Below are 21,932 nucleotides of genomic sequence, written 5' to 3'. Positions count from 1 at the left end.
TATCGGCAATGCTAGTGATAACTGTGACAGTTTTTTTTTTAATTCCCCCATTATTTCATTTAAACCTTACAGCAAAACTGTGAAGCAGGTATTTTTATCTCCATTTTAGAAATGAGGGCAAGAAAGGTCAGAGAGAAGAAGTAGCTCCTGCTGTTGTGGGATTACTGTTTGAGCTGGCCTCCCACCAGGGAATTCTCTGGAGGCTCTTTCTAGAACCATGTTAAGGCATCCAATAACTTTTTTCACTTTATAAAAATTTAGACATAGTCTTAATTTAAAGTTCACATCACTCTTAAAAGTACATACAAAGGAAAATATAAGTAAAATATACTAGTTTAAGGTGTTCCTAAAACTTCAGCACATTTCAGAGTCCAACTCTTCTGTATCATTTTTTGACTTCAATTAGTTGAGGTCCCTGTTTTTCTACCTATATCATCTCCTTAGTAACTATTTATTGAATGAGTGGATAAATCTGATATTTTTATAACTAAAGAATTTTATAACATCAAAACAAAACATTAGTATTTAATTTAATTTGGGTTCATATTCAAGTTGTAGGATGACTAAAAGAGATACTAAGGAACTTTTTAAGAATTCACTTCAGGGACTTCCCTGGCGGTCCAGTGGTTAAGATTCTGTACTTCCACTGCAGTGGGGCACGGGTTCGATCCCTGGTTGGGGTACTAAGATCCCGCCTGCCGTGCGGCATGGCCAAAAACTAAAACCAAAAAGAAGAATTCCCTTCACCTGAATTCTAAATGTGAATTTCTTCTTAGGTTTCGGTCTTTGAGCTCTTGAAGAGCAAGAAGTCCTATTCTACCTGTTTTTATTCTAGTAGTGTCTGGCAAATAGTAGACACTTAAAAGTGCCTGACAGAATGACTGCACACTTACCAATTGTGAAGAAAGTAAAGATGATATTACCAACCAGGTTGGTGAGGAGAGGTTGACTGCAGTATCGAGAAGATCTGGGCCTAAAAATCAATACCCTGGGTCATACATAAATTGATTACTTATTAGAAGAAATCCACGCTGTTAGTGTAACACCAGAAGGCCCTGATCCTTGAATTCTAATTGTGGCACTAGGTTCATTTGGTTCCAGGCAACTTACTCCTCTTAAGAACCTTGGTTACTTTACTGTGACTGCAAATTAATTAATGCTAGCATTAATAAAAATATTATTAAGAGTTACTAATATCTTAATTGGTGGACAAATAATGTTTACCATTTTTCTAATTCATGTTAATTTGATATTTTGGTGAAAAAGCATTTTGTGGAAATTCTGGAGTAAGGAAATATGCCCTACCACACACAAACCTCTTATAGTAGAAGCTGGCAAGTTTGAGTTAGGCTAATTACAAGGAGTGTCACGGTTTCCATTCCTTCCCCATCACTTAAGTTTTCAGATTTTTTTTTAGGATTTTTAGAACTGCAGTTGATTTTGAATGTATCAAATTGCATTTGCCTCGTTTGCCCGAAAAAGGTATTAACTGCCTTTTTCAGCCAAAACTACTTTCCAGCATAGAATCTGAAATAACAGGTCAGGTCATAATCTGGTTGAGTGTGCCTGTGTCACCCTCAGCCTTGCAGAAGTTAGCTAATGCTAGGCTGTTGGGACTGCTCTCTAGGGAATTTATAAATTGAAACGTCGGTGCTCTCGTTGTTTCCCATTTGACGACTTCTTATACTAGAAGAAATAACTGTTGACTAAAAGTTAAACTCAATCTGCCCAAATCCCAGCTCTCCTGGCTGTACTGAGATTTTTGACTCTTCGAAGAGGTGAAACAGGTGACTACCATTGATAATAGGGGCAAAACAATGGGGCAGGCTGCAATTAAACACGTAACAGGAATGGCAGAGGGCACCCGAGCCATCTCCACAGGTAAGACGTGCATGCTGAGCTGCCAGGGGAGGGGGTTGGCTGGAGAAAGAACTTACTTCAGCAGAACATAGAACTGGAGGGTCAGAATGGTGATCCCAAACAGGAACACTGTCACTTGGCTGCATGGGATACAGTGAGTTACATGATACATTACTTTTTCAGTGATAAAATGCCTTCAAGAAACCAAATTCAAGTTCTGTTTCACGAGAATGTTACATCAAACCACAGAAATAAAAGTTTTAAACATAGCGAAGATGAACTAAGATCCATCCCATTACAGCAAAATTATGTCTAATAATACTTTAGTAAGAATAATAGTAACCATTTATTGAGCTCCTACTATATCACTGTGATTACTGGTCTCTAAGGAATCTTGAGAACCTTGCTTTCTTATTTATTTGTTTATTTATTTAGTTATTGTGGCTGTGCTGGGTCTTAGTTGCGGCATGCGGGATCTTTAGTTGCAGCATGTGAACTCTTAGTTGCAGCATGTGGGATCTAGTTCCCTGACCAGGATCGAACCTGGGCACCCTGCATTGGGAGCATGGAGCCTTAGCCACTGGACCACCAGAGAAGTCCCTGAGAACCTTCGTTTCTTTACCATGGCTGTAAGTTAATGCCATAAGACAACCCACAAGCAATAGTAAGAATTATTAATATTCATAACTAGTAGACAAATGTGTCACATTTTTTATTCACTTTCTCATTTAATATGCACACAATCCTATGAAATGGGACTGTGGTTTCCCATTTTATAAATGAGGAAACCAAGGCTCAGAAACATTAAATGTCTAGTCTGAGGACAAACACCTAGTAGTAGCGAGCAGTAGAGCTACAGCAGAGGGTGAGCTACAGCATGGTTAGGACCCTGTGGCCCTGTACTGTGCTCGCTCTCCCCCCAGCCAGGTGGTTCACACTGAGTGAGTTAACGTACCTACCACAACTTACACAACCAAATGAGGTCTGTGGTTACCGCTCAATTTTGAAATTCTTTTGAGATTACACTTACATAGTTTCCACACATGTAGGAAAATCTTATTCCTTAACTAATAGTTCTACCTCTTTACTGTAAACTGTTATTCACCTTCATTTATTTTATTAATTGGATTTAGCACCGAATGACTTTAGGGTATTTGTAGAAATTAAATCTCCCCTCCAAAGACAAAGATTTACCCCCAGTGAAGGTACTCAAAACAAAAAGCAATTTCAAAATATACCCCCAGGGCTTCCCTGGTGGTGCAGTGGTTGAGAGTCCGCCTGCCAATTCAGGGGACGTGGGTTCGTGCCCCAGTCCGGGAGGATCCCACATGCCGCGGAGCGGCTGGGCCTGTGAGCCATGGCCGCTGAGCCTGCGCATCTGGAGCCTGTGCTCCGCAACGGGAGAGGTCACAACAGTGAGAGGCCTGCGTACCGCAAAAAAAAAAAAAAAAATATATATATATATATACCCCCAGACTAAAGCAATGGCACATTGTTAGAACTAGAATATGGTTACATGTTTAAGGTTACTATTTTAAAAGGAATAGTGTCCCTTTAGAGGTGTAAATCTGAGAAGTTGTCAAGTCAACTGCATTAACAGTCGGTCAAAATAGATTTAATTATATTGAGCATTCTGAAGTGTGACAAGAAAAGCCAAACAGTTTTTTTTTTAAGTTAATGTTTTAAAAACTGACTTAATGTTTACAAAATGTTTCATTAATGTTTACACATCAATGTTTTTGAAACTTAAAGTCAGTGATTTTAAAGTTGAAAATAAATTTTACTTCAACCTCAGGACAGCCTCAGGAAGAAATGAACTTTTTGCCACAGTGGGCTGACGAGGGGCACTTACAGCCTGAGCTGATGAGATCTTGGCAGCCAGCAGTGCAAGTGATAGGCTGTATGAGCCAGACAGAAGTGAATCATGGTGGCCCTGGTCCTTGAGCACCTGGAGCAAAAGGCAAGGAAGACCCAGAACAGTCCCGTTAGAGCTTCTAAACCTCCTCTACACTCATTCTTCACCTGCCGAGGCCCCCTTCCCTCCACACGAACCCTTTGGGGATTCGGAGGAAGTACTCTCCAATGGAGAGGGGCAGATCCTTGTTCTTTGAAAGCCACTCTAAGCTATGATAGATAGAAGCTCGCTGTAACCGAATTCTTCTATGGCTTTGAGGATCTAAAGTCTAAAGCTGGCTGTGTTAACAGTGAATTAATAGAACTGAGCTGGATATTTGAGACAGGTCATGAATGTGAAAAGAGAGAAAGCTTCCTTTAAGCTGAGAGATCAGCTTCCCCCAACCCCTTCCCCACCCCTTCCCTTGGGGAGGACCTGGAAACCTGAGCTCGCCCCCAAGGTCAGGGAGGGGCTTCAAGCTCTTTGTTCCATCCTTCCCTGCACAGCCAGCAGCTCCCAGGGGATCTGCACCTCCTGCTCTCAAGCTTACTGTTCTTCAGCTCACAGCTTAGTCCCCCTGGGGAGTGGTACCTGAAACTTGAGATGGGTGGGGCTGGAACTGGGGCTGGAACTGACGCTGGACTCCAGCTGAATCAGGCCCCTCCACCACGGTCCTTGAGAGCATGCTCAGTAGCTGGCCAGATACCCTGATTTCCCTGTGGGCCCAGGGCCACTCCATAATACCACAGGTACTTTGCATGGGAATTGGGGGGGCAGATAAGGAGTGGGAGGGGGGGAACAAGCCCCAAGTGAATCCTGGTATCATCCTTGGGATGATAATTGAAAGGTAGGACATTTAAATCATTCTAACCAGTGAACTCATTTTTTTAATGCTGTGTGGAGCATTATTGACTCTTCTCTCCTTTATTTCCTATTAACAATTAGCAGTGTCCCTGTGATCCCTGCCACTGTTTGGAGTAGACCTCAAGTATTTATTGAATAAATGTTTCCTAATTTCCATTCCCACTGACTGTACTTAAATTGAAGCTTTCATTACTTTGTAACTGGCCTTCCTATCGTTTTGCCCCTTCCAGTTAATCCAATAGCATCACCATCATCAGTATTATCACTTTCCTCACAAATAACAGCTATCATTTATTTGGTAGCTGTTTGACAATGCATCAGGCACTGTCATAAGCACTTTGCCGTAACATATCATGATCTCTATTTTACAGTTGAGGAAACTTAAGACACAGAATTAAGTGATCAGGTCAAGATCATACAACCATATAAGGATTTTTAAACACTCATGTCACCTTATTTTTCTAGAACATTGTTTTTCTAGAGCATTGTTTTTCTAGAACCCTGTTGTCACTCCATTGCTCAGAAACCGTCAAAGTTTCCTGTTGTCTAAGGAACTGAAGTTCACATTCCTCAACTCCTCAGCCAGAAGGGCTCATTTCCAATCTACACACCTCCAATTTATCTCGAATTTTTCTTTTTGGTGAGAGAGAACCTAGGAGTCAGGAAACCTAAATTCTAGCCCTGGTTCTGCCACTCACTAACTTTGTCTCACGCGAGCATAAAATCTGAGCAAAAGTAAGTTGGTCAGACTAACAATTGGGTCTGAACACAATTGGGCTACAAATAAATGGTCCTGATACAGGTCTTCTGAGTGTTGGCAAGGCTTACAGATACACAGTGAGATGTTTTATAGCCTTAATTTCCAACTCATTCTCAACTTATTATTTCTTCGAGATGTTTGTAATAGTGAAAAATTAGATAAATCTAAATGACCAATGATAGATGATTAACTAGAAAAACTAAATATCTAACAATAGGTTATTATTCGGAACAAACTAAATGTCTTTGGCCATTTTTTGTTCTTTTATGGTGAGAATTAAATTATAATGTGCATGAAAAGTAGTTTGTAAGTTAGAAAGTATCATATAAATGTTAGTTTACTTCTTTTTTTTTTTTTGGCCGCGCCATGAGGCTTGTGGGATCATAGTTCCCTGACCAGGGATTGAACCCATGCCCTCAGCAGTGAGAGCTCAGAGTCCTAACCACTGGACTGCCAGGGAATTCCCAAATGTTGGTTTCTTTATTGTCATTCGTTATGTTTCAACTTTAATTATAAAAATACTTCAGGCTCTACAGGTGATTCCCTAAAAGTTCCCAAAACACTGAGCAATTTGGCATCCGGGGAACTCCTGAAAGTATTTTATTTATTGATAGTTAATAGGGAGTGTTTATTAAAGAAATAATTAGAACTGAGTGCTTTGAGTTGGAGATAGACAGCTTCACTGAGTCCCAGCACAATGAATGAAAAAGACCCCCACTATGATGCATCATTATGGCATTTGGGATAAAAAGAACATGCTTCAGATCTTCCAAAAAGACAAAGCAGGTTACATGAAAAGGAACAAGAATCAGAATAGCACCAGACTTTCAACAGCAGTGTTCGGTGCCAGAAAACAATGAAGAATGCATTCATAATTTTAAAAGAAAATTGCAGCCTAGAATTCTCTCAGTTAAGGAAGAATAAAGACATTTATTTTATCTCCCATTTGCCCTTTATTATGAAGCTATTTGAGGATATGCTCCAGAAAAATTAGGAAGAAAAACAAAGACAATGACATGGTTCTAAGAAATAGGGGATCTCCCTTAGGAGAGAGGTGAAATGTCATATTTCAGAATGACAGATGCACAATGGGTTAGAGATTTTCAGCCCAGATTAGAGAAAGAATTTCAGGAAAAAAGCCTCCATGAAAAAACAGATTCAGTAGAGTAATAATAGTTGATTGAACCATTTGAAATAAATTGTTTTTGAAGATCAAAAAGAGTTGAGGAACTTTCCTGGTGGCGCAGTGGTTAAGAATCCACCTGCCAATGCAGGGGACAAGGGTTCAATCCCTGGTCCGGGAAGATCCCATATGCCACGGAGCAACTAAGCCCGTGTGCCACAACTCCTGAGCCTGTGCTCTAGAGCCCGTGAGCCACAACTACTGAAGCCTCTGCGTCTAGAATCTGTGCTCCGCAACAAGAGAAGCCACCGCAATGAGAAGCCCGTGCACCGCAACAAAGAGTAGCCCCCTCTTGCTGCAACTAGAGAAAGCCCGCGTGTAGCAATGAAGACCCAACGCAGCCATAAATAAATAAATAAATAATTTTTTTAAAAAAAGGAGTTGAATTACAGCAACATGATATGCAACATAAATAATTGCTATATTCATAGTGTGTTTGTTACTTGCCAAAAGCAGCTTTATGTAGCATATGTGTATTGTCTCATTCTCACAATAATCATGAGGTAGGTAATATTATTTTCTCTGTTTTAAGACAGAAAAACTGGGGCAAAAGGAAGGTTAGGTTGCCCAAGGTCATCCAGCTCATGTAAGTATTGGAGCTGTGGTTTGAACCTGGACAGCCTGATTTCAGAGCAGGGGTTTGTAGCTGTTATGCTATATAGGCAGGAGGTTGGAGGATACTTTTTTTATGGACGCTGACCAATCCCAGGAGAAAGACCTGTAATACAGCCAAGTTACCATACAATGAAACCCACTGTGCAGAAGCCCTACCTACCCACTTAGAACTTCCTATCAGCTCTTTGAAGGCAATATAAAATGTATCATTAATATTGGTAGAGAAATAAGAGAGCGTAATGCATTGGTGAAACAAGAACAGAATACCATAAAAAGGAACATTCAGAGGACAAAGGTCTAAAACATTGAGTATTGGGAATTCCCTGGCAGTCCAGTGGTTAGGACTCAGCACTTTCACTGCCGAGGGCCCAGGTTCGATTCCTGGTCGGGGAACTAAGATACTGAAAACCTTGAGATGTGGCCCAAAGGAAAAAAAAAAAAAAAACTGAGTATAATAGCAGAAATGAAAACCTCAATAGGTGGATTGGAGGATGAATTTGAGGATATTTAGAAATTAGAGCATGAAGGTAAGAGATGGAAAAGAGAAGAGAAAGGGTAAGAAAATTGGAAGACCAGTCCCGGTGCTTCAGCTCTAACTCTTAGGCATTTCCAAAGAGAACAGAGAAAATGGAAGGTAGAAAATCATCCATGAAATAACTCAAGGACATTTTATAGAACTGCAGTTTATGAGTTCTGAGATTGAAAGGGCCTGCTCAGGGCCCAGCACAATAGATGAAAATAGAGCCACACTGGAGAACATCACTGTAAAATTTCAGAACATTTGGGGACAGAGTTCTCGTAAGCTTCAAGGGAGAAATAATATAAGCCACATTAAAAGGATCAGAATTACTGGAAGTGACTTTGGATTTCTCACTGTTAGCACTGCAGTCTAGAAGCAATGCCTTCAGAATTGTGGGAGAAGGTGACTTTCAGCATAGACTAGAGATTCTCTCTATCTCTCCCCCCTATACATAATCTATGAGGATTAGCTCTCATACACCCTCACGACTCTCTCCCAAACTTCCCAAGTATATAGCCTGAGTGTAATGGGGGTGTATGAGCTAATTTTCTTTGATCATGAGAGAAAGTAAATAGACACTCTTTGAATAAATTAAGAAATAATATTATAAGCACATAATATAGAATTACGATAGATTCGACCAGAAGAAATAGCTGAAAAAGTTAAAAGTGGTCGCCTCTTAGGGATTTGGTTGGAGGGGTTGGTGGGTGAGATATGGCCAATGACTGTTGCTTCCATTATGGGCCTTTTGTCACCCTATGATTTCAAATCTATATACGTGAATTCATTTAATTAAAAAAATTTTTTTTAATTTGTTTATTTTTTGGCTGCGTTGGGTCTTTGTTGCTGCCCACGGGCTTTCTATAGTTGCAGTGAGCGGGGGCTACTCTTCATTGCGGTGCGCGGGCTTCTCATTGTGGTGGCTTCACTTTTTGCGGAGCACGGGCTCTAGGCGCGTGGGCTTCAGTAGTTGCAGCATGCGGGCTCAATAGTTGTGGCTCGTGGGCTCTAGGTGCGTGGACTTCAGTAGTTGTGGCGCATGGGCTTAGTTGCTCCGCAGCATGTGGGATCTTCCCAGACCAGGGCTCGAACCTGCATTGGCAGGTGGATTCTTAACCACTGCGCCACCAGGGAAGCCCTAATAAAAAATTTTTAATAAAATTTTAAACTCAGTTGCCTTGCATTACTTCATTAGGGTGATGGAAGGATCAAATGGAATAACTGATATGGAAAAGAGTTTGTCCGTTGTAAACTGTTACTCAGTTGAAAGTGATAACATGACCATGTTGACTAAGAGGCAAAATACGGTTTTGAAGGACGGGTTGTTGGGGAGTTATATTTGGTGGATGATAATGTCATTGTATCTGTTAACCCGGCCACAATAGTGCAGTCGCAAAACAAACATTCATTTTTGCTCATGAGTCTAGGCTCAGCTTGTGTGTTTGCTGATCTGATCCAGGCTCAGCTAATCTCACCTGGACTTGCTCATGCATCTAAGCAGATTGTCTGGGGTTTGGATGGTCTAGGATGGCCTCAACCACATAGCTGATTGTTAGCTGTCTGTCAGCCGGAGCACCAGCTCTCTCCTGCAAGTTCTGTCATCCTCCAGCAGGCTAGCCTGGGTTTGTTTTCATGTCAGGGGCAGGAGTCCAAAAGAGAGTGGGAGTGTACAACACCTCGAAGGCCTAGGCTCAGAATGGGAACACTTTCCTGTGTGCCACATTGTTTGGGCCAAAGCAAGTCACAAAGGGTGCGAAGGAGATTCCATCCCTTTACGGTAGGAGCTGCAAATTCACGTTGAAAAGGAAGGGTGGAGAAAAGGGGCCATTTTTGCAATTCACCCAGCATAGTCAGTGAAGCTAACTATTTATTCCACCTCTTTGGAATGAGAACATGGAAAGACATCAGAAGCCCTGTAACTGAACTTACTTTCTTTTTCCTTTGTAGACAGTAAGAGAGGTGTCAGAGTTTTCCGTTTAGATCTACAACTTCAAATTCTCAGCATGGAAAACTCAGAGAAGACAGAAGTGGTTCTCCTTGCTTGTGGTTCCTTTAATCCTATCACCAATATGCACCTCAGGCTGTTTGAGCTGGCCAGGGACTACATGAATGGAACAGGTAGGAAGAGTAGCCAAAAGCAATGATGGGGTTCAGGATGCACTGCCCTACAATACAGCACTTTGGCATATTGGATATTTTAAGCGGAAGGACTTTGATAAAACAGCAGAGGCAGGAAGACCACTCTGACCTCCTCCCTCCACCCCTCTTCCCTGAAGCAGATCGTAAAACGTTCATGTGAGAGGTGCTCTCCCTAAACCCGGAGAAAAGGAGCATCCTTATCTCTGAAGACAAAGGGAAGTCAAGCAAACATTCTCTGCTAAATTCCCCTGAGTTTTCTATACTTACCTTGTACTCTTTGCCCTATCGTATTCCGCCATGACTGTTTACCCTTCATCTAATCTAGCATAAAAATACAGTAAGTCCCTTATATAGAACAAGTTCCGTTCCAAGAGTGAGTTCATAAGTCCAATTTGTTTGTAAGTTCAACAGAGTTAGCCTAGGTACCCAACTAGCACAATTGGCTATATAGTACTGTACTGTAATAGGTTTATAATACTTTTCACACAAATAATACATAAAAAACAAGCAAACACAAAAAATAAAACATTTTTAATCTTACAGTACAGTACCTTGAAAAGTACAGTAGTACAGGACAACAGCTGGCATACAGGGGCTGGCATCGAGTGAACAGGCAAGAAGAGTTACTGACTGGAGGTGGGAGATGGTAGAGCTGAAGGGCCGTCAGCAATAGGAGACGGAGGGCGAGCTGCAGTGTCACTCACGCCTGACGCTGATGGCACAGGTTCTGGTTCCTTGGTTCCTTGTTGGATTCAATTCCATCTACCGTCTTGAAAAAACAATCTAGGTAGTAGCTCTTTTTTTCTCATCATAGATGACTTGGCAGCCCGGAATTGCATTCTGAACGGCTGCCGCAAACTTCGTGTACCGTTCTATGTTCAGGTCCTATGCCTCAATAACTAACAGTGCCGCCTCAAATAAAGAAAATCCCCTTGCCACTTCCTGAGTCGTGAATCTCTTCAGTTCTTCAGTTACTTCTTCCTCTCCTCTCTCTTTGTCCTTTCTCTGGGCCTCCAATTCCATCACAGCTTCATTAGTAAGCTCCTTGTGTTGCACAGCAAGGAGTTCAGTGAAGTCGTCCTCTTGCAAATCTAGCTAGAAATAAAGATACTATACTACTGTACCCTTACAGTACTGTACAGTAAAGTACACAAAAGCACAACCACTTGTAGAGGATGCAGTGCACGTGACAGTGTACGCCAGACATGTTAACTAACTTATGTGATTGGACATGCGAACACACGTTCGCATCTTTGAAAGTTTGCAACTCGAAGGTTCATATGTAGGGGACTTACTGTACTTAGGTTTAACTGTTTCTTGGAGTCTTCGTTTCCTTATGAAGGCTCCCGTGTCACATAAATCTTACATTATGTAAATTTGTATGCTTTTCTCCTGTTAATCTATCTTTGTCTGTTTCACACCCCACCAGGGACCCTAAGAGGGTCGAGGAAAACTTTTTCTCCCCTACATACACACAGATTTACTTTGTTTTGTTACGTAAGTGATCATGCTGTGTGCTGATAGATGGATGGGTGTCCAAACTCACTAATAATCAGGGAACTAAAATAAAAAATGAGATATATTCTTCCCATCACATTGACACAAGTTTTGAAACTTGATAATGTCAAATATCAGGTGTTGGGAAGGAATGGGCTCCTGTGTATACAAATAGATTAAGGCTTTTTACAAGGCAGTTTGGCAACATCAATCAAAATTTAAACTGCTGAGGAATGGGGAGTCAGTGTTTGATGGGTACAGAAATTTCACTTGGGGCAGTTGAAAGAGTTCTGGAGATGGACGGTGGTGATGGTCGTACAACATGTCACAGTACTGTACACTTAAAATAGCTTAAATGGTAAATTTTATGTGTATTTTACCACAATTAAAAGTAAATAAATAAACCTGGATCCCTGTGAAAAAAGGAGGAGGGGGGAAATCTGTGATTATGAAACCATATTGATGATATTTCCTGTGCATAAAATCTAATTTGTTATAATACCTCATATCAAATCTGCTTCTTTACCCAGGGAAATATGAAGTTATCAAAGGCATAATTTCTCCCGTCGGCGATGCATATAAGAAGAAAGGACTCATCTCTGCCCATCACCGAGTTATCATGGCAGAACTCGCCACCAGGAACTCAAAATGGTTGGAAGTTGATACATGGGAAAGTCTTCAACAGGATTGGATAGAGACTGCCACGGTGCTAAGGTATCCATGGTGCAGTCAGCTTTGCCATGCCATTGCTGTGTGAGGTTATCACATGGTAACAGGGTGTGGGTGGTGCTCAGCCTTTATGGCTGTCACCGTGTTTTGAGATGTTTGCACACTTGTTAACTGTATATCCCTATTAAAGAATAGAGGAAGCACACCTGGCCTGTCTGTGCCCCAAGTGAGAAAGGTGAAGTTGTAAGATGATGTTACTGTGGTCAGTCTTCTTAAGTATAAAAGAGAGAGGCAGGTAATTTAAGGAAGAGAAGCCATGATGCTTGATCACGGAGAGAGCTGGTTTTGGGAACTGCTTCCCTGACAGCATATGGGGGTTGTGACAAATCGCCGTGCTCAGAACGCTGAAACAGCTCCAGTTTAAGGGTTCAGAAACCAGAGTGAGTAACATCTAATTATTGCTGAATGTTCTCTTGAGTATAAAACACCAGGACTTTTGGAAAAACCTGTCTAATGTCTGTTCTTAGAGTTCGAACCTTCTGGTTCTAACCATATCAGTTAGGCTTACGATAGGAAATAGAAACCACTCTGAGCATTTTAAGCAGAAAGGGATTTTAGGTGCTCATGCAGAAATGTTGAAAGGGCTGGAAGAGTAGAAGTGGTGGCTTGTTTCAAGGTCATGCCTCCTTAACTGCAGTTGGAGTCAAGAAACTGTTCCTGCTTCTGCTGCCAACGATGCTGCTCTTAAACTGTCCCAGTCTATAGGGTCTGGCCACCACGCTGACATGGTAAGAGATTACTTGTCGGGGTCCAGTATATACTTGTTTGCTTTTTATGTATTATTTGTGTGAAAAGTATTATAAACCTATTACAGTACAGTACTATATAGCCGATTGTGTTAGTTGGGTACCTAGGCTAACTTCGTTGGACTTAAGAACAACAAAGTCCAACTTTGTTGGACTTATGAACGTGCTCTCAGAAGGGACCTCATTGGTATTTAGGGGACTTACTTTCTGTAATCAATGTTAACGCTTGTTTTTATGACACAGACACATACAGCTTAGAATAGTAATAGCTACCATTTGCTGTGCTCCCAGGATTTTCCTTGCTTTCCATTCTTGACAGCCAGAGCCCAGGGCTGCCATGCCACATCCTAGCCAGCATCCGTTCCGACCCAGCAATACTATGTATTCGAAGGCATCCATTCTGAGTAGTTGGGCATCGTACCTGTGGTTAAATGTGTTTAACAGCTCCCAACCTTTAACATTGCATCAGAGGCTCCTAGGCATCTCCAGAGGGATGACGTTTCAGTTGACCATAGTGAGAAAGAGAAATGTTCTATTGCTTTGTTGCTTTATAGACACCATCAAGAGAAGCTGGAAGCCAGTAGCTGTGATCAGCAGCAGGACTCACCTGTACTGGAAAGGCCTGGACGGAAGAGGAAGTGGGCTGAACAAAGACAAGATTGTAGTCAAAAGAAATCACTAGAGCAAACAAAAACAAAAGGTCTGTATGTTTTGCCAGGACTTACCAATGATAGCTGATAAGACTCTAGAGCTGAGCAAGCCCCCTTTGTATTTTACTTTCATATTCAGTATGTGTGGGTGCCTGGAAAATGCCCCTTGTTAGTTTTCTTTTCTTTTTTTTTTTCCCCTTTGGCTGCACTGCACAGCTTGCGGGATCTCAGTTCCCCGACCAGGGATTGAACTCAGGCCATGGCATTGGAAACCCGGAATCCTAACCACCAGGCCACCAGGGAATTCCCCACCCCTTGTTAGTTTTATGATGGAAGGAGGGGAGAGTCAGAGGCACCCTGAGCTTATTTATCCTGCAGGAGGTCGACCTTAACTTTTGAGGGATCCTGGATCTCTTTTTAGAGAATCTGAATCTGATAGAAACTATGAACCCAGAAGAACACACGTACGCATTCATTTTGATGCAGGGCGTTATTAAAAAGGCAAACCCTGGGACTTCCCTGGTGGCACAGTTGGTTAAGACTCCACACTCCTAATGCAGGGGGCCTGGGTTCGATCCCTGGTCCAGGAACTAGATCCCAGATGCATGCCGCAACTAAGAGTTTGGATGCCACAACTAAGGAGCCTGCAAGCTGCAGCGAAGAAGCCCGCCTGCCACAACTAAGACCCGACACAACCAAATAAATAAATAAATATTTTTTTAAAAAAAGAAAAAAAGGCAAACCCTGAAGCTCTGTTTTCTTCTTCTTCCCAGGTGTGCCAAAGGTGAAGTTGCTGTGTGGAGCAGATCTCTTGGAGTCCTTTGGTGTGCCCAATCTGTGGAAGGGTGAGGATATCACCAAAATCGTGGGAGACTATGGGCTTATATGTATTACTCGGGCTGGAAATGATGCTCAGAAATTCATCTATGAATCCGACGTGCTGTGGAAACACCAGAACAACATTCACCTGGTGAATGAATGGATCACCAATGACATCTCATCCACAAAGATCCGGCGAGCCCTCAGAAGGGGCCAGAGCATTCGCTACTTGGTACCAGACCTTGTCCAGGAATATATTGAGAAGCATAGTTTGTATAGCTCCGAGAGTGAGGAGAGGAATGTTGGGGTGATCCTAGCTCCTTTGCAGAGAAAAACTGCAGAAGCTGACACATGAGAAATTCTCCAGCATGGTATTGTGGACTTTCCTTTTGGGAATTTGAAACAGTGTGGGTGTTAGTAAATGGGGGAAGGAATTGTGATCCTCTTTAATAAATTAAAGTTTAAAAGGTTGGTCAAAATCAGTAGTAATTTAAAATCAGGTTTATCTTTATCAGAAGTTACTAAGGTGAATGATTTCAATTTTATTTTTTTAGGAATATACAAATCCCTTTATCTTTAAAACAAGAGATTAGTAGCAGAGCTAATTGTAGAAGAACATTATAGAAGAACATTTAATATACAAATCCCTTTATCTTTATTTTTTATTATTATTATAAATTTATTTATCTTTGGCTGCATTGGGTCTTCGTTGCTGTGCACGGGCTTTTTCTAGTTGGGTCGAGCTGCGGCTACTCTACGTTGCGGTGCGTGGGCTTCTCATTGCGGTGGCTTCTCGTTGCGGAGCACGGGCTCCAGGCGTGTGGGCTTCAGCAGTTGTGGCACGTGGGCTTCAGCAGTGTGGCTCGCGGACTCTAGAGCGTAGGCTTCAGTAGTTGTGGCACGTGGGCTTAGTTGCTCTGTGGCATGTGGGATCTTCCTGGACCAGGGCTCGAACCCGTGTCCCCTGCATTGGTAGCTGGATTCTTAACCACTGCGCCACCAGGGAAGTCCCCTCTTTATCTTTAAAACAAGAGATGCGTAGCAGAACTAATTGTAGAAGAACCTTGTAGAAGAACATTCAATCAAACTAACTACAAAAAGAATTCAAAAAAGACATCCTGGCTTTACCACAGAAAGAGAAGTAAAGTGTGAAAAGTAAAGAGACCATTTAAGATCCTAATTTTAGTTACGAAAGGAACGAACATTTTATGCATGCCTTTTTTCCTGGGCAGCGCTCACTCAGGGTGGCCAAAGAATTCTTAAAATAGTGATCTTGTAAAATGCGTCACTGATCAGTCATCTCCAGCTGTGCAAAATACCGGCTGTGAAGTCCTGGCAGAAACTACGCCAGGAGCTGGTTCTCTCCGGCACACATCAGAAGGCCAGTGAAGCTTTGCTAGGCACGCTTACCTGCAGCCCCACCTGTAGAGGCAGGGAGAGGGGTCCGAGCCCTGGAACGTTTAGAAAGGTACACGGGTGTTTCTGATGCCCACGAGAGGCAGGGAGCCTCTGCCTTCCGCACGTTATGCACAGATTCTCTTAGCACAGCCCTGTTGTGGCTCGTGGTCCAGCCCTGGCCATCTGCCACCTCTGTATAGAAGGGATGTCGTGCTACCTGACACAGAGAGAACCACAGAGAATGAGAGATCTCACTCAAGGATTTTGTGAGGTGTGAATGCTCTTAGCCTTTACTGGTAGCTTAATCAGATGGTGAAAGGACACGAGAAATGCCGCACTGGACCAGCCCAGCAGTTCCTCTTTCTTTTTGTGGCTGCGTTGGGTCTTCGTTGCTGTGCGCAGGCTTTCTCTAGTTGCAGCGAGCGGGGGCTACTCTTCATTGTGGTGCGCGGGCTTCTCATTGCGGTGGCTTCTCTTGTTGCGGAGCACGGGCTCTAGCCGCGCAGACTTCAGTAGTTGTGGTATGTGGGCTCAGTAGTTGTGGCATGCAGGCTCAGTAGTTGCGGCACACAGGCTGTAGAGCACCGGCTCAGTAGTTGTGCTGCATGGGCTTAGTTGCTCCGTGGCATGTAGGATCTTCCTGGACCAGGGCTCAAACCCATGTACCCTGCTTTGGCAGGCAGATTCTCAACCACTGCACCACCAGGAAAGCCCCCCAGCAGTTCCTTTAGCTCAGAATTTTGGTTCCTGATGAGTGGCTTGTGGAAGAAATCTCCACAGCCTCAATCTAAAACTCTCGAGTTTCTGAAGACCCCTGCTGGTTCTATTCCAGCCCACTGTGAACCTGCCATTTGTGGATTTAAGCAGAAAAAGAGTCTGTTTTCTTATACTTTTTCTCTTCTTGTCCTTTTGTAGGAACTTTACCCAAAGTAGAACACTCAAATAATAATTGAAGTCATAACGTTATGTTAAAAACACAAACTTGTTATATGGTTTGCTACTGATTAAAATTTTGTGGAAGTTTTACCAATTAATAAAACAAAAAGACCAGAAATAGCTTTTTCTAGAATAGTTTTATGGTTCATGAAAATCACTCTGTGATAGAAAGAGGACTAAAGTTAAATTTCTAATGAAAGTAGAATAGGGACTTCCCTGGTGGCACAGTGGTTAAGAATCCACCTGCCAGTGCGGGGAACACGGGTTCAAGCCCTGGTCTGGGAAGATCCCACATGCCGCGGAGCAACTAAGCCCATGCGCCACAACTACTGAGCCCTCGTGCCACAACTATTGAAGCCCGTGTGCCCTAGAGCCCGTGCTCCACAACAAGAGAAGCCACCGCAGTGAGAAGCCCGTGCATGGCAGTGAAGACTAGCCCCCGTTCGCCGCAACTAGAGAAAGCCTGCGCTCAGCAACAAGGACCTGACGCAGCCCCCCAAAATAATAATAATAATTTTAAAAGAAAAAAGTAGAATAATTTACCTTTACATACCTACATCTAATAATTTACATTTCATACCTACACCACTCTAAAGGATTTATACCTCTGTAGGAGAAAAAAATGTACTTAATACCTGTGCAGTTAGATAGTCAGATCTGAAGCCACCATTTAAAAAAGGAAAATGTTAAATAAACTTGGCAAATGTAAATTCTACAGCTCGTGGCTTATTCTTATAAAGTCAATGGGCCGACTTCTCAAAGACGGAGGAGAGCAAAGCCTGGCACCCAATAGCTTCAGTCTCTTATCTGCTGAACAAATGCAAGGTTATAATCTCAGATTGTAGAGATGAGGATCATTCTTCCACTCCTCAGCTTTTCGGAGTTTAAGAATTGTAGCAGTACTGAAAAATAACAATCTAGAAACAGATGAAGTTATCAAAATGTAACTTTGATTTCTTCTCCTGGAAAACTACACTTAGTTTATATGAACTGTTTGTGAACTGCAGGAAGTTTCCAGTGCTAGAAACTTCTTTTCTACTTTGATGGCTTCCTGCCTAGAAGTGCTCACAGTCTGCTTAGCTGTGAGTATATTGACCTCAGGGCCCACTGGGTAAGGCATGTGGGGACCCTCCCAGGAGACCTGGTAACAGTGAAATGATCCTATTGTTGTGCTATTTATGGATCAACAACTTTGTACATGGAAGGAGCTGCTTGCCTTTTTGTCCCAGTACCAGGATGCTGCTAATGCCACAGAGTAATAACATAGTTTAGGGTATCCTTAAGGACAGAACTTCCTCTTTGGATAATGAAATAAGACAATGAATTTCACAAGGGAATAAATATCAGTAACTGTTGTGGCTTCTGTTGAGGAAGAGGGGAAAAATGCCATTGTTTGTTCCCTGCCATACCTTTTTCATACTTGGCTCTTGTAATGTGAATTTAAGAGTTTAGGAAGTGTGTAGAGCTGGTGTTTTGTTTGATGCTGGTGTTTTTTATGTGTTGTACTCCCTTACCTCTTAACCTTGTCTAATTTGAAGCAGCAAAAGAACGTTCAGTAGAAGTCCTTTACTGCAGCTTCATTCAGTTGAGCCTGCAGCATATGGGGAGATCTGTGTTGTTGTTTGCCTGGTAAGTGGACAAGTGTGAACAGCACTTGTTAGCAGCTCCTTGGAACTGGGGCACTGAACGCCTAGTGCGATTGAGCCAAGGGGGTGATTTAGCCTCATCTCCTGGGTCAAAGGATGCTCTTTCTTTTCCTGCCCCCTTGAGTATCTCACTACAGGGTAGAAGGAAGCATCCCCCCAAGGTCAGCATGCACAGCAGTGGTGGGGCTGCTGTCATCCTTACCCCACCCTCTCCAAGTCACTTCTCTGGGAGCCCGGAAGTTGCTATATTATGAAATGGGCTCCTTTGACATTTATTTCTGGGTGCCACGGGACATCCATTCCTCCACCATTCTCATAATTACTCCCAAAGGCCTCTTGATCTAAAATGCTCACCATAGCATCCACCTAACTATGAGAAGGCATAGACAGTATCCATCTCTAAAATCTGTACCTAGTTCACCAGTGGTGCTGTTTGAACTTAATAATGTCAGCACTTACTGAGCACTTAATAATTGTGCCCGGCATGTGCTAACATGTGCCTTATATCATAAGGGAAATGGGCACAATTAGGTGACTGGTGTGAGTGGCAAAACCGAAGCTTGAACGAGCAGTTTGTCTTCAGAACCTGTGCTCTTAACCTCTTTACTCCTTGTGTAATGTATTACTTTTCAAAGAATGAGGTTTTAGTCAAATCTTGAAATTTGCATCCACCCAAAGTGGATAAATACAAATAAATAAAACTTTCAACAGTATGGTAGTCTGATGGTGATGTCTGATGTGTTCATTCCATACAGATGGACTAAGTTGAACTCGCCCAGTGTTAGCATTTCCTTGGAACTGGGGCAGTGAATGCCCAGTCAGAGGAAGGAGGGGTATGAGCCGCAGTTCACTCTTAACCAACAAAAAGAGGAAGAAGGGCACCCAGCTGCCCATGCTGGTACCAGAACATCACCCTGCAGCCCTGTTGCCTGTGAGTCAGCGGAAGAAGCTTCTGCCTGGGAGGCGGGTTTCTAGCTCCAGGCATGTCAGTCAGCCTATGGGGGCAGTCACTTGTCTCTCAGATTCCCTTTCTGTAAACAAAAGTGATGTTTTTTTGTGTTTTTTTTTTTTTTTGGCCGCACTGCAAGGCTTGTGGCATCCTAGTTCCCGGACCAGGGATCAAACCTGAGTCCCCTGCATTGGCAGCACGGATTCTTAACCACTGGACCGCCAGGGAAGCCCCCAAAACAATGATTTTTGAGGCCCCTTCCGGCTCTGAAATGTTGTAGCCCTGATGGAGAGTTGCCACTCACACTGGCTTCTCACCACTCTGAGCTGCCACCTGTCCCCACCCTTCTGCATGACCAGGAAGTAGTTCTCGGAACACTCATCACTTGAGGTGCTAAAGGGAGCACCCTTCAGCACCTGTCAGCAGCCTCTGTCGCCAGGCTGCTTGCAGTTAGGGAGGGCAGGCAGAGAAATGCTGCATTTGGAGCGTCAGCAGGGAAGTCTCCAGAGCCACTCCTGAAGGCTTCCTCAAAATGAGTGCCCAGAGGTCCTGTAATCAGGAAACCAGGACAGAGGGTATTCCAGGTGGAGCTCCTTATACTACAAACTATTTGTCACTTATCTGAAATTTGAGGAGTCCTGTTTCTGGTCTGTTTTTTTTTTCCAACTCCAGCAACTTTAGGCAGGAGGAACAACCTAAGAGGAGGTATGGAGAAGAACAGGCGTGTGACTATGGGCTTTAGCAAGGAAACCAGCCTGACTGAGGCCAGGCGTGTGGGGTGGGATGTGCCGGCTCATAGGAGGGGAGCTTGGAAGGGTCCAGGTAGGGTTTCGGGCCTGCTGCAGTGGCGCCGGCACATGGTGGGGATTCCCATTCTCTGTTGTGGCTCCTCCCGAGGGACGATGGCCCTCCTCCCGCTGAGGGGACTTCAGTGCTGGGATTCTGATCCATTTCTGCCTCAAGCGTCTTACAAGTCTGAATGATACAGCAGACAGTGTGTCCCAAATCAAGTTAAACTGCCTGATAAGTTTTTCCAAACCAGTGAGTATCATGACAACAATTACATTTTAAAACATTAGGGAAATTTTCAGACATAGGTTTAGTGATAAAAGTATAACGAACCCCTGTGTATCCAGGTCTTATCCCTGGAACTACACCGAGCTCCCTGACGGTGTTGCCTCCTGCGTTAGGGAGGGGAGGTATGGATAGGGTGAAGTTTACTACTGTCCACACCATTCTTTGCTGGACCAGTATCAGACTCCATCAAGTGTCCCTCATCATTCCCATCCATTACTGTCTAGGAGAAGCAGTGCTTGTACACAAGCTTAGGACCTCATCTTGGCTCTAATTTTATGGTTTACTTTGCCAGTATCAAACAGAAGGAAAGAAAGGGCTCAAATTTGGCCAGATAACTTTCTCTTTCCTTTCGAGAGATAACTTTGGTCTTAGTCTAGAAGAAAGATCTTGAAATTGCAGAGGAGAAAATGATTCCTCCTCCCATGGGCAAGTCCAGGCTATGTCCACTTCAACTAAAATTCAACCCTCTCCCTAATAGATGGCCCTTGCTCAAGCTGGCCAAAAGCCATACCAACCAGCACAATTGCTAGAACTATTATTAGTTTATTTCTGTGACTTTCATTTTCAGGCCAACATTTAGAACAATCAGATTTTAAGGATAGGAAGGAAATGTGATTTCTCCATGTCCTGTTCCTTTAGTCATCTGGAATTTAAACAGGTTTCATGCTCCAGAAATCTGGTCAGAGTTCTTAGTTCTGTGCCCTTTACGTGGCAAAGTATATCTAATCCCAGGACTTGATATCATCCTGTCATGTTCCACCAAAGGAATCAATGTTTCATACTTATGAGAATCAATACCCTCATCTGAGCAGGGCAGTGCCACTATGGTTTCCTCAATGAAAATGGTATTTCTCCTTTGGAAAGGTCATAGCCATTCATTCAACAAACATTTATTAAGCACTTGCCAGGCACTGTACTAGGCACTGGGGATACTGTAGAGGTGAATAAGATGAACATGGTCTCTGCCCTTGACATCTTAATGAAAAAGGGAGTCAGTAAACAAAGCAAGAAAAGATGATTATGGATTATGATAATTATGAAGGATCTAAGCAGAGATGTGATACAGAGTAAATGTTTATCAGAAGGCTGTTCTGAAAAGGTGACTCAGATTTTTGAAGAGATCCAAATATTTCTCTGTTCAACTTCTAAACTAATGGAAAAATAAGACAAAAGAAACAATAAGTGGAGAACCAAAATAGCACCTTTTTTGCCACACCTCGAGGCCTGCGGTATCTTAGTTCCCCAACCAGGGATCAAACCAGGGCCCCAGCAGTGAAAGTGCCGAGTCCTAACCACTGGACCACCGGGAATTCCCAAAATAGCACCCTCATGACTGATAAAGTCCAGGTTAGAAGTTGTAGCTTCGTGTGAGGGTCAAAAGAGGGATTGGTAACTGTGACAGATGGTGTTTTCCAAGCTGGCTATTATGAGAATCTCCCATCTCACGTGCTCCTTTTACAGTGTGACATTGAGGGATGAGGTCCATGTTCCCTCCCTTTGAATCAGAGTGGGCCTTGGACTCTGGTGGAAGTGATGTTATATGACTTCTCAGACTAGGTCAAGATGGTACAGCATCTTCCTGGTTCTCTTGGGATGCTCCCTCTTAGAGCCCAGCTATCCCTGCTTGAGGGAGCCCAAGCAGCCCATGGA

General features: G+C 43.0%; 1 protein-coding gene across 8 annotated transcripts in view; it reads left to right on the top strand.

The window, feature by feature from the left end:
* Positions 1-18,974, top strand: part of NMNAT1 (nicotinamide nucleotide adenylyltransferase 1) — a 28,171-nt gene extending 9,197 nt beyond the window's left edge. For 4 of the 8 annotated variants that reach the window (XM_019930912.3, XM_073796326.1, XM_073796333.1 and 1 more), the window contains 4 exons: positions 9,644-9,814; positions 11,863-12,046; positions 13,362-13,507; positions 14,231-18,974. In XM_019930912.3, coding sequence (XP_019786471.1) covers positions 9,700-9,814; positions 11,863-12,046; positions 13,362-13,507; positions 14,231-14,631 — 846 coding nt within the window. In that variant the 5' untranslated portion in view covers positions 9,644-9,699 and the 3' untranslated portion in view covers positions 14,632-18,974. The remainder of the gene's footprint in view (positions 1-9,643; positions 9,815-11,862; positions 12,047-13,361; positions 13,508-14,230) is intronic. The other 4 variants (XM_019930909.3, XM_073796321.1, XM_019930910.3 and 1 more) reach the window with 1 other exon arrangement.
* The last annotated feature ends 2,958 nt before the right edge of the window (positions 18,975-21,932 follow it).

The sequence above is a fragment of the Tursiops truncatus genome, chromosome 1 (genome assembly GCF_011762595.2).
Source record: "Tursiops truncatus isolate mTurTru1 chromosome 1, mTurTru1.mat.Y, whole genome shotgun sequence".
Classification (NCBI taxonomy): domain Eukaryota; kingdom Metazoa; phylum Chordata; class Mammalia; order Artiodactyla; family Delphinidae; genus Tursiops; species Tursiops truncatus.
This window is presented reverse-complemented; position numbering and strand designations above follow the sequence as displayed.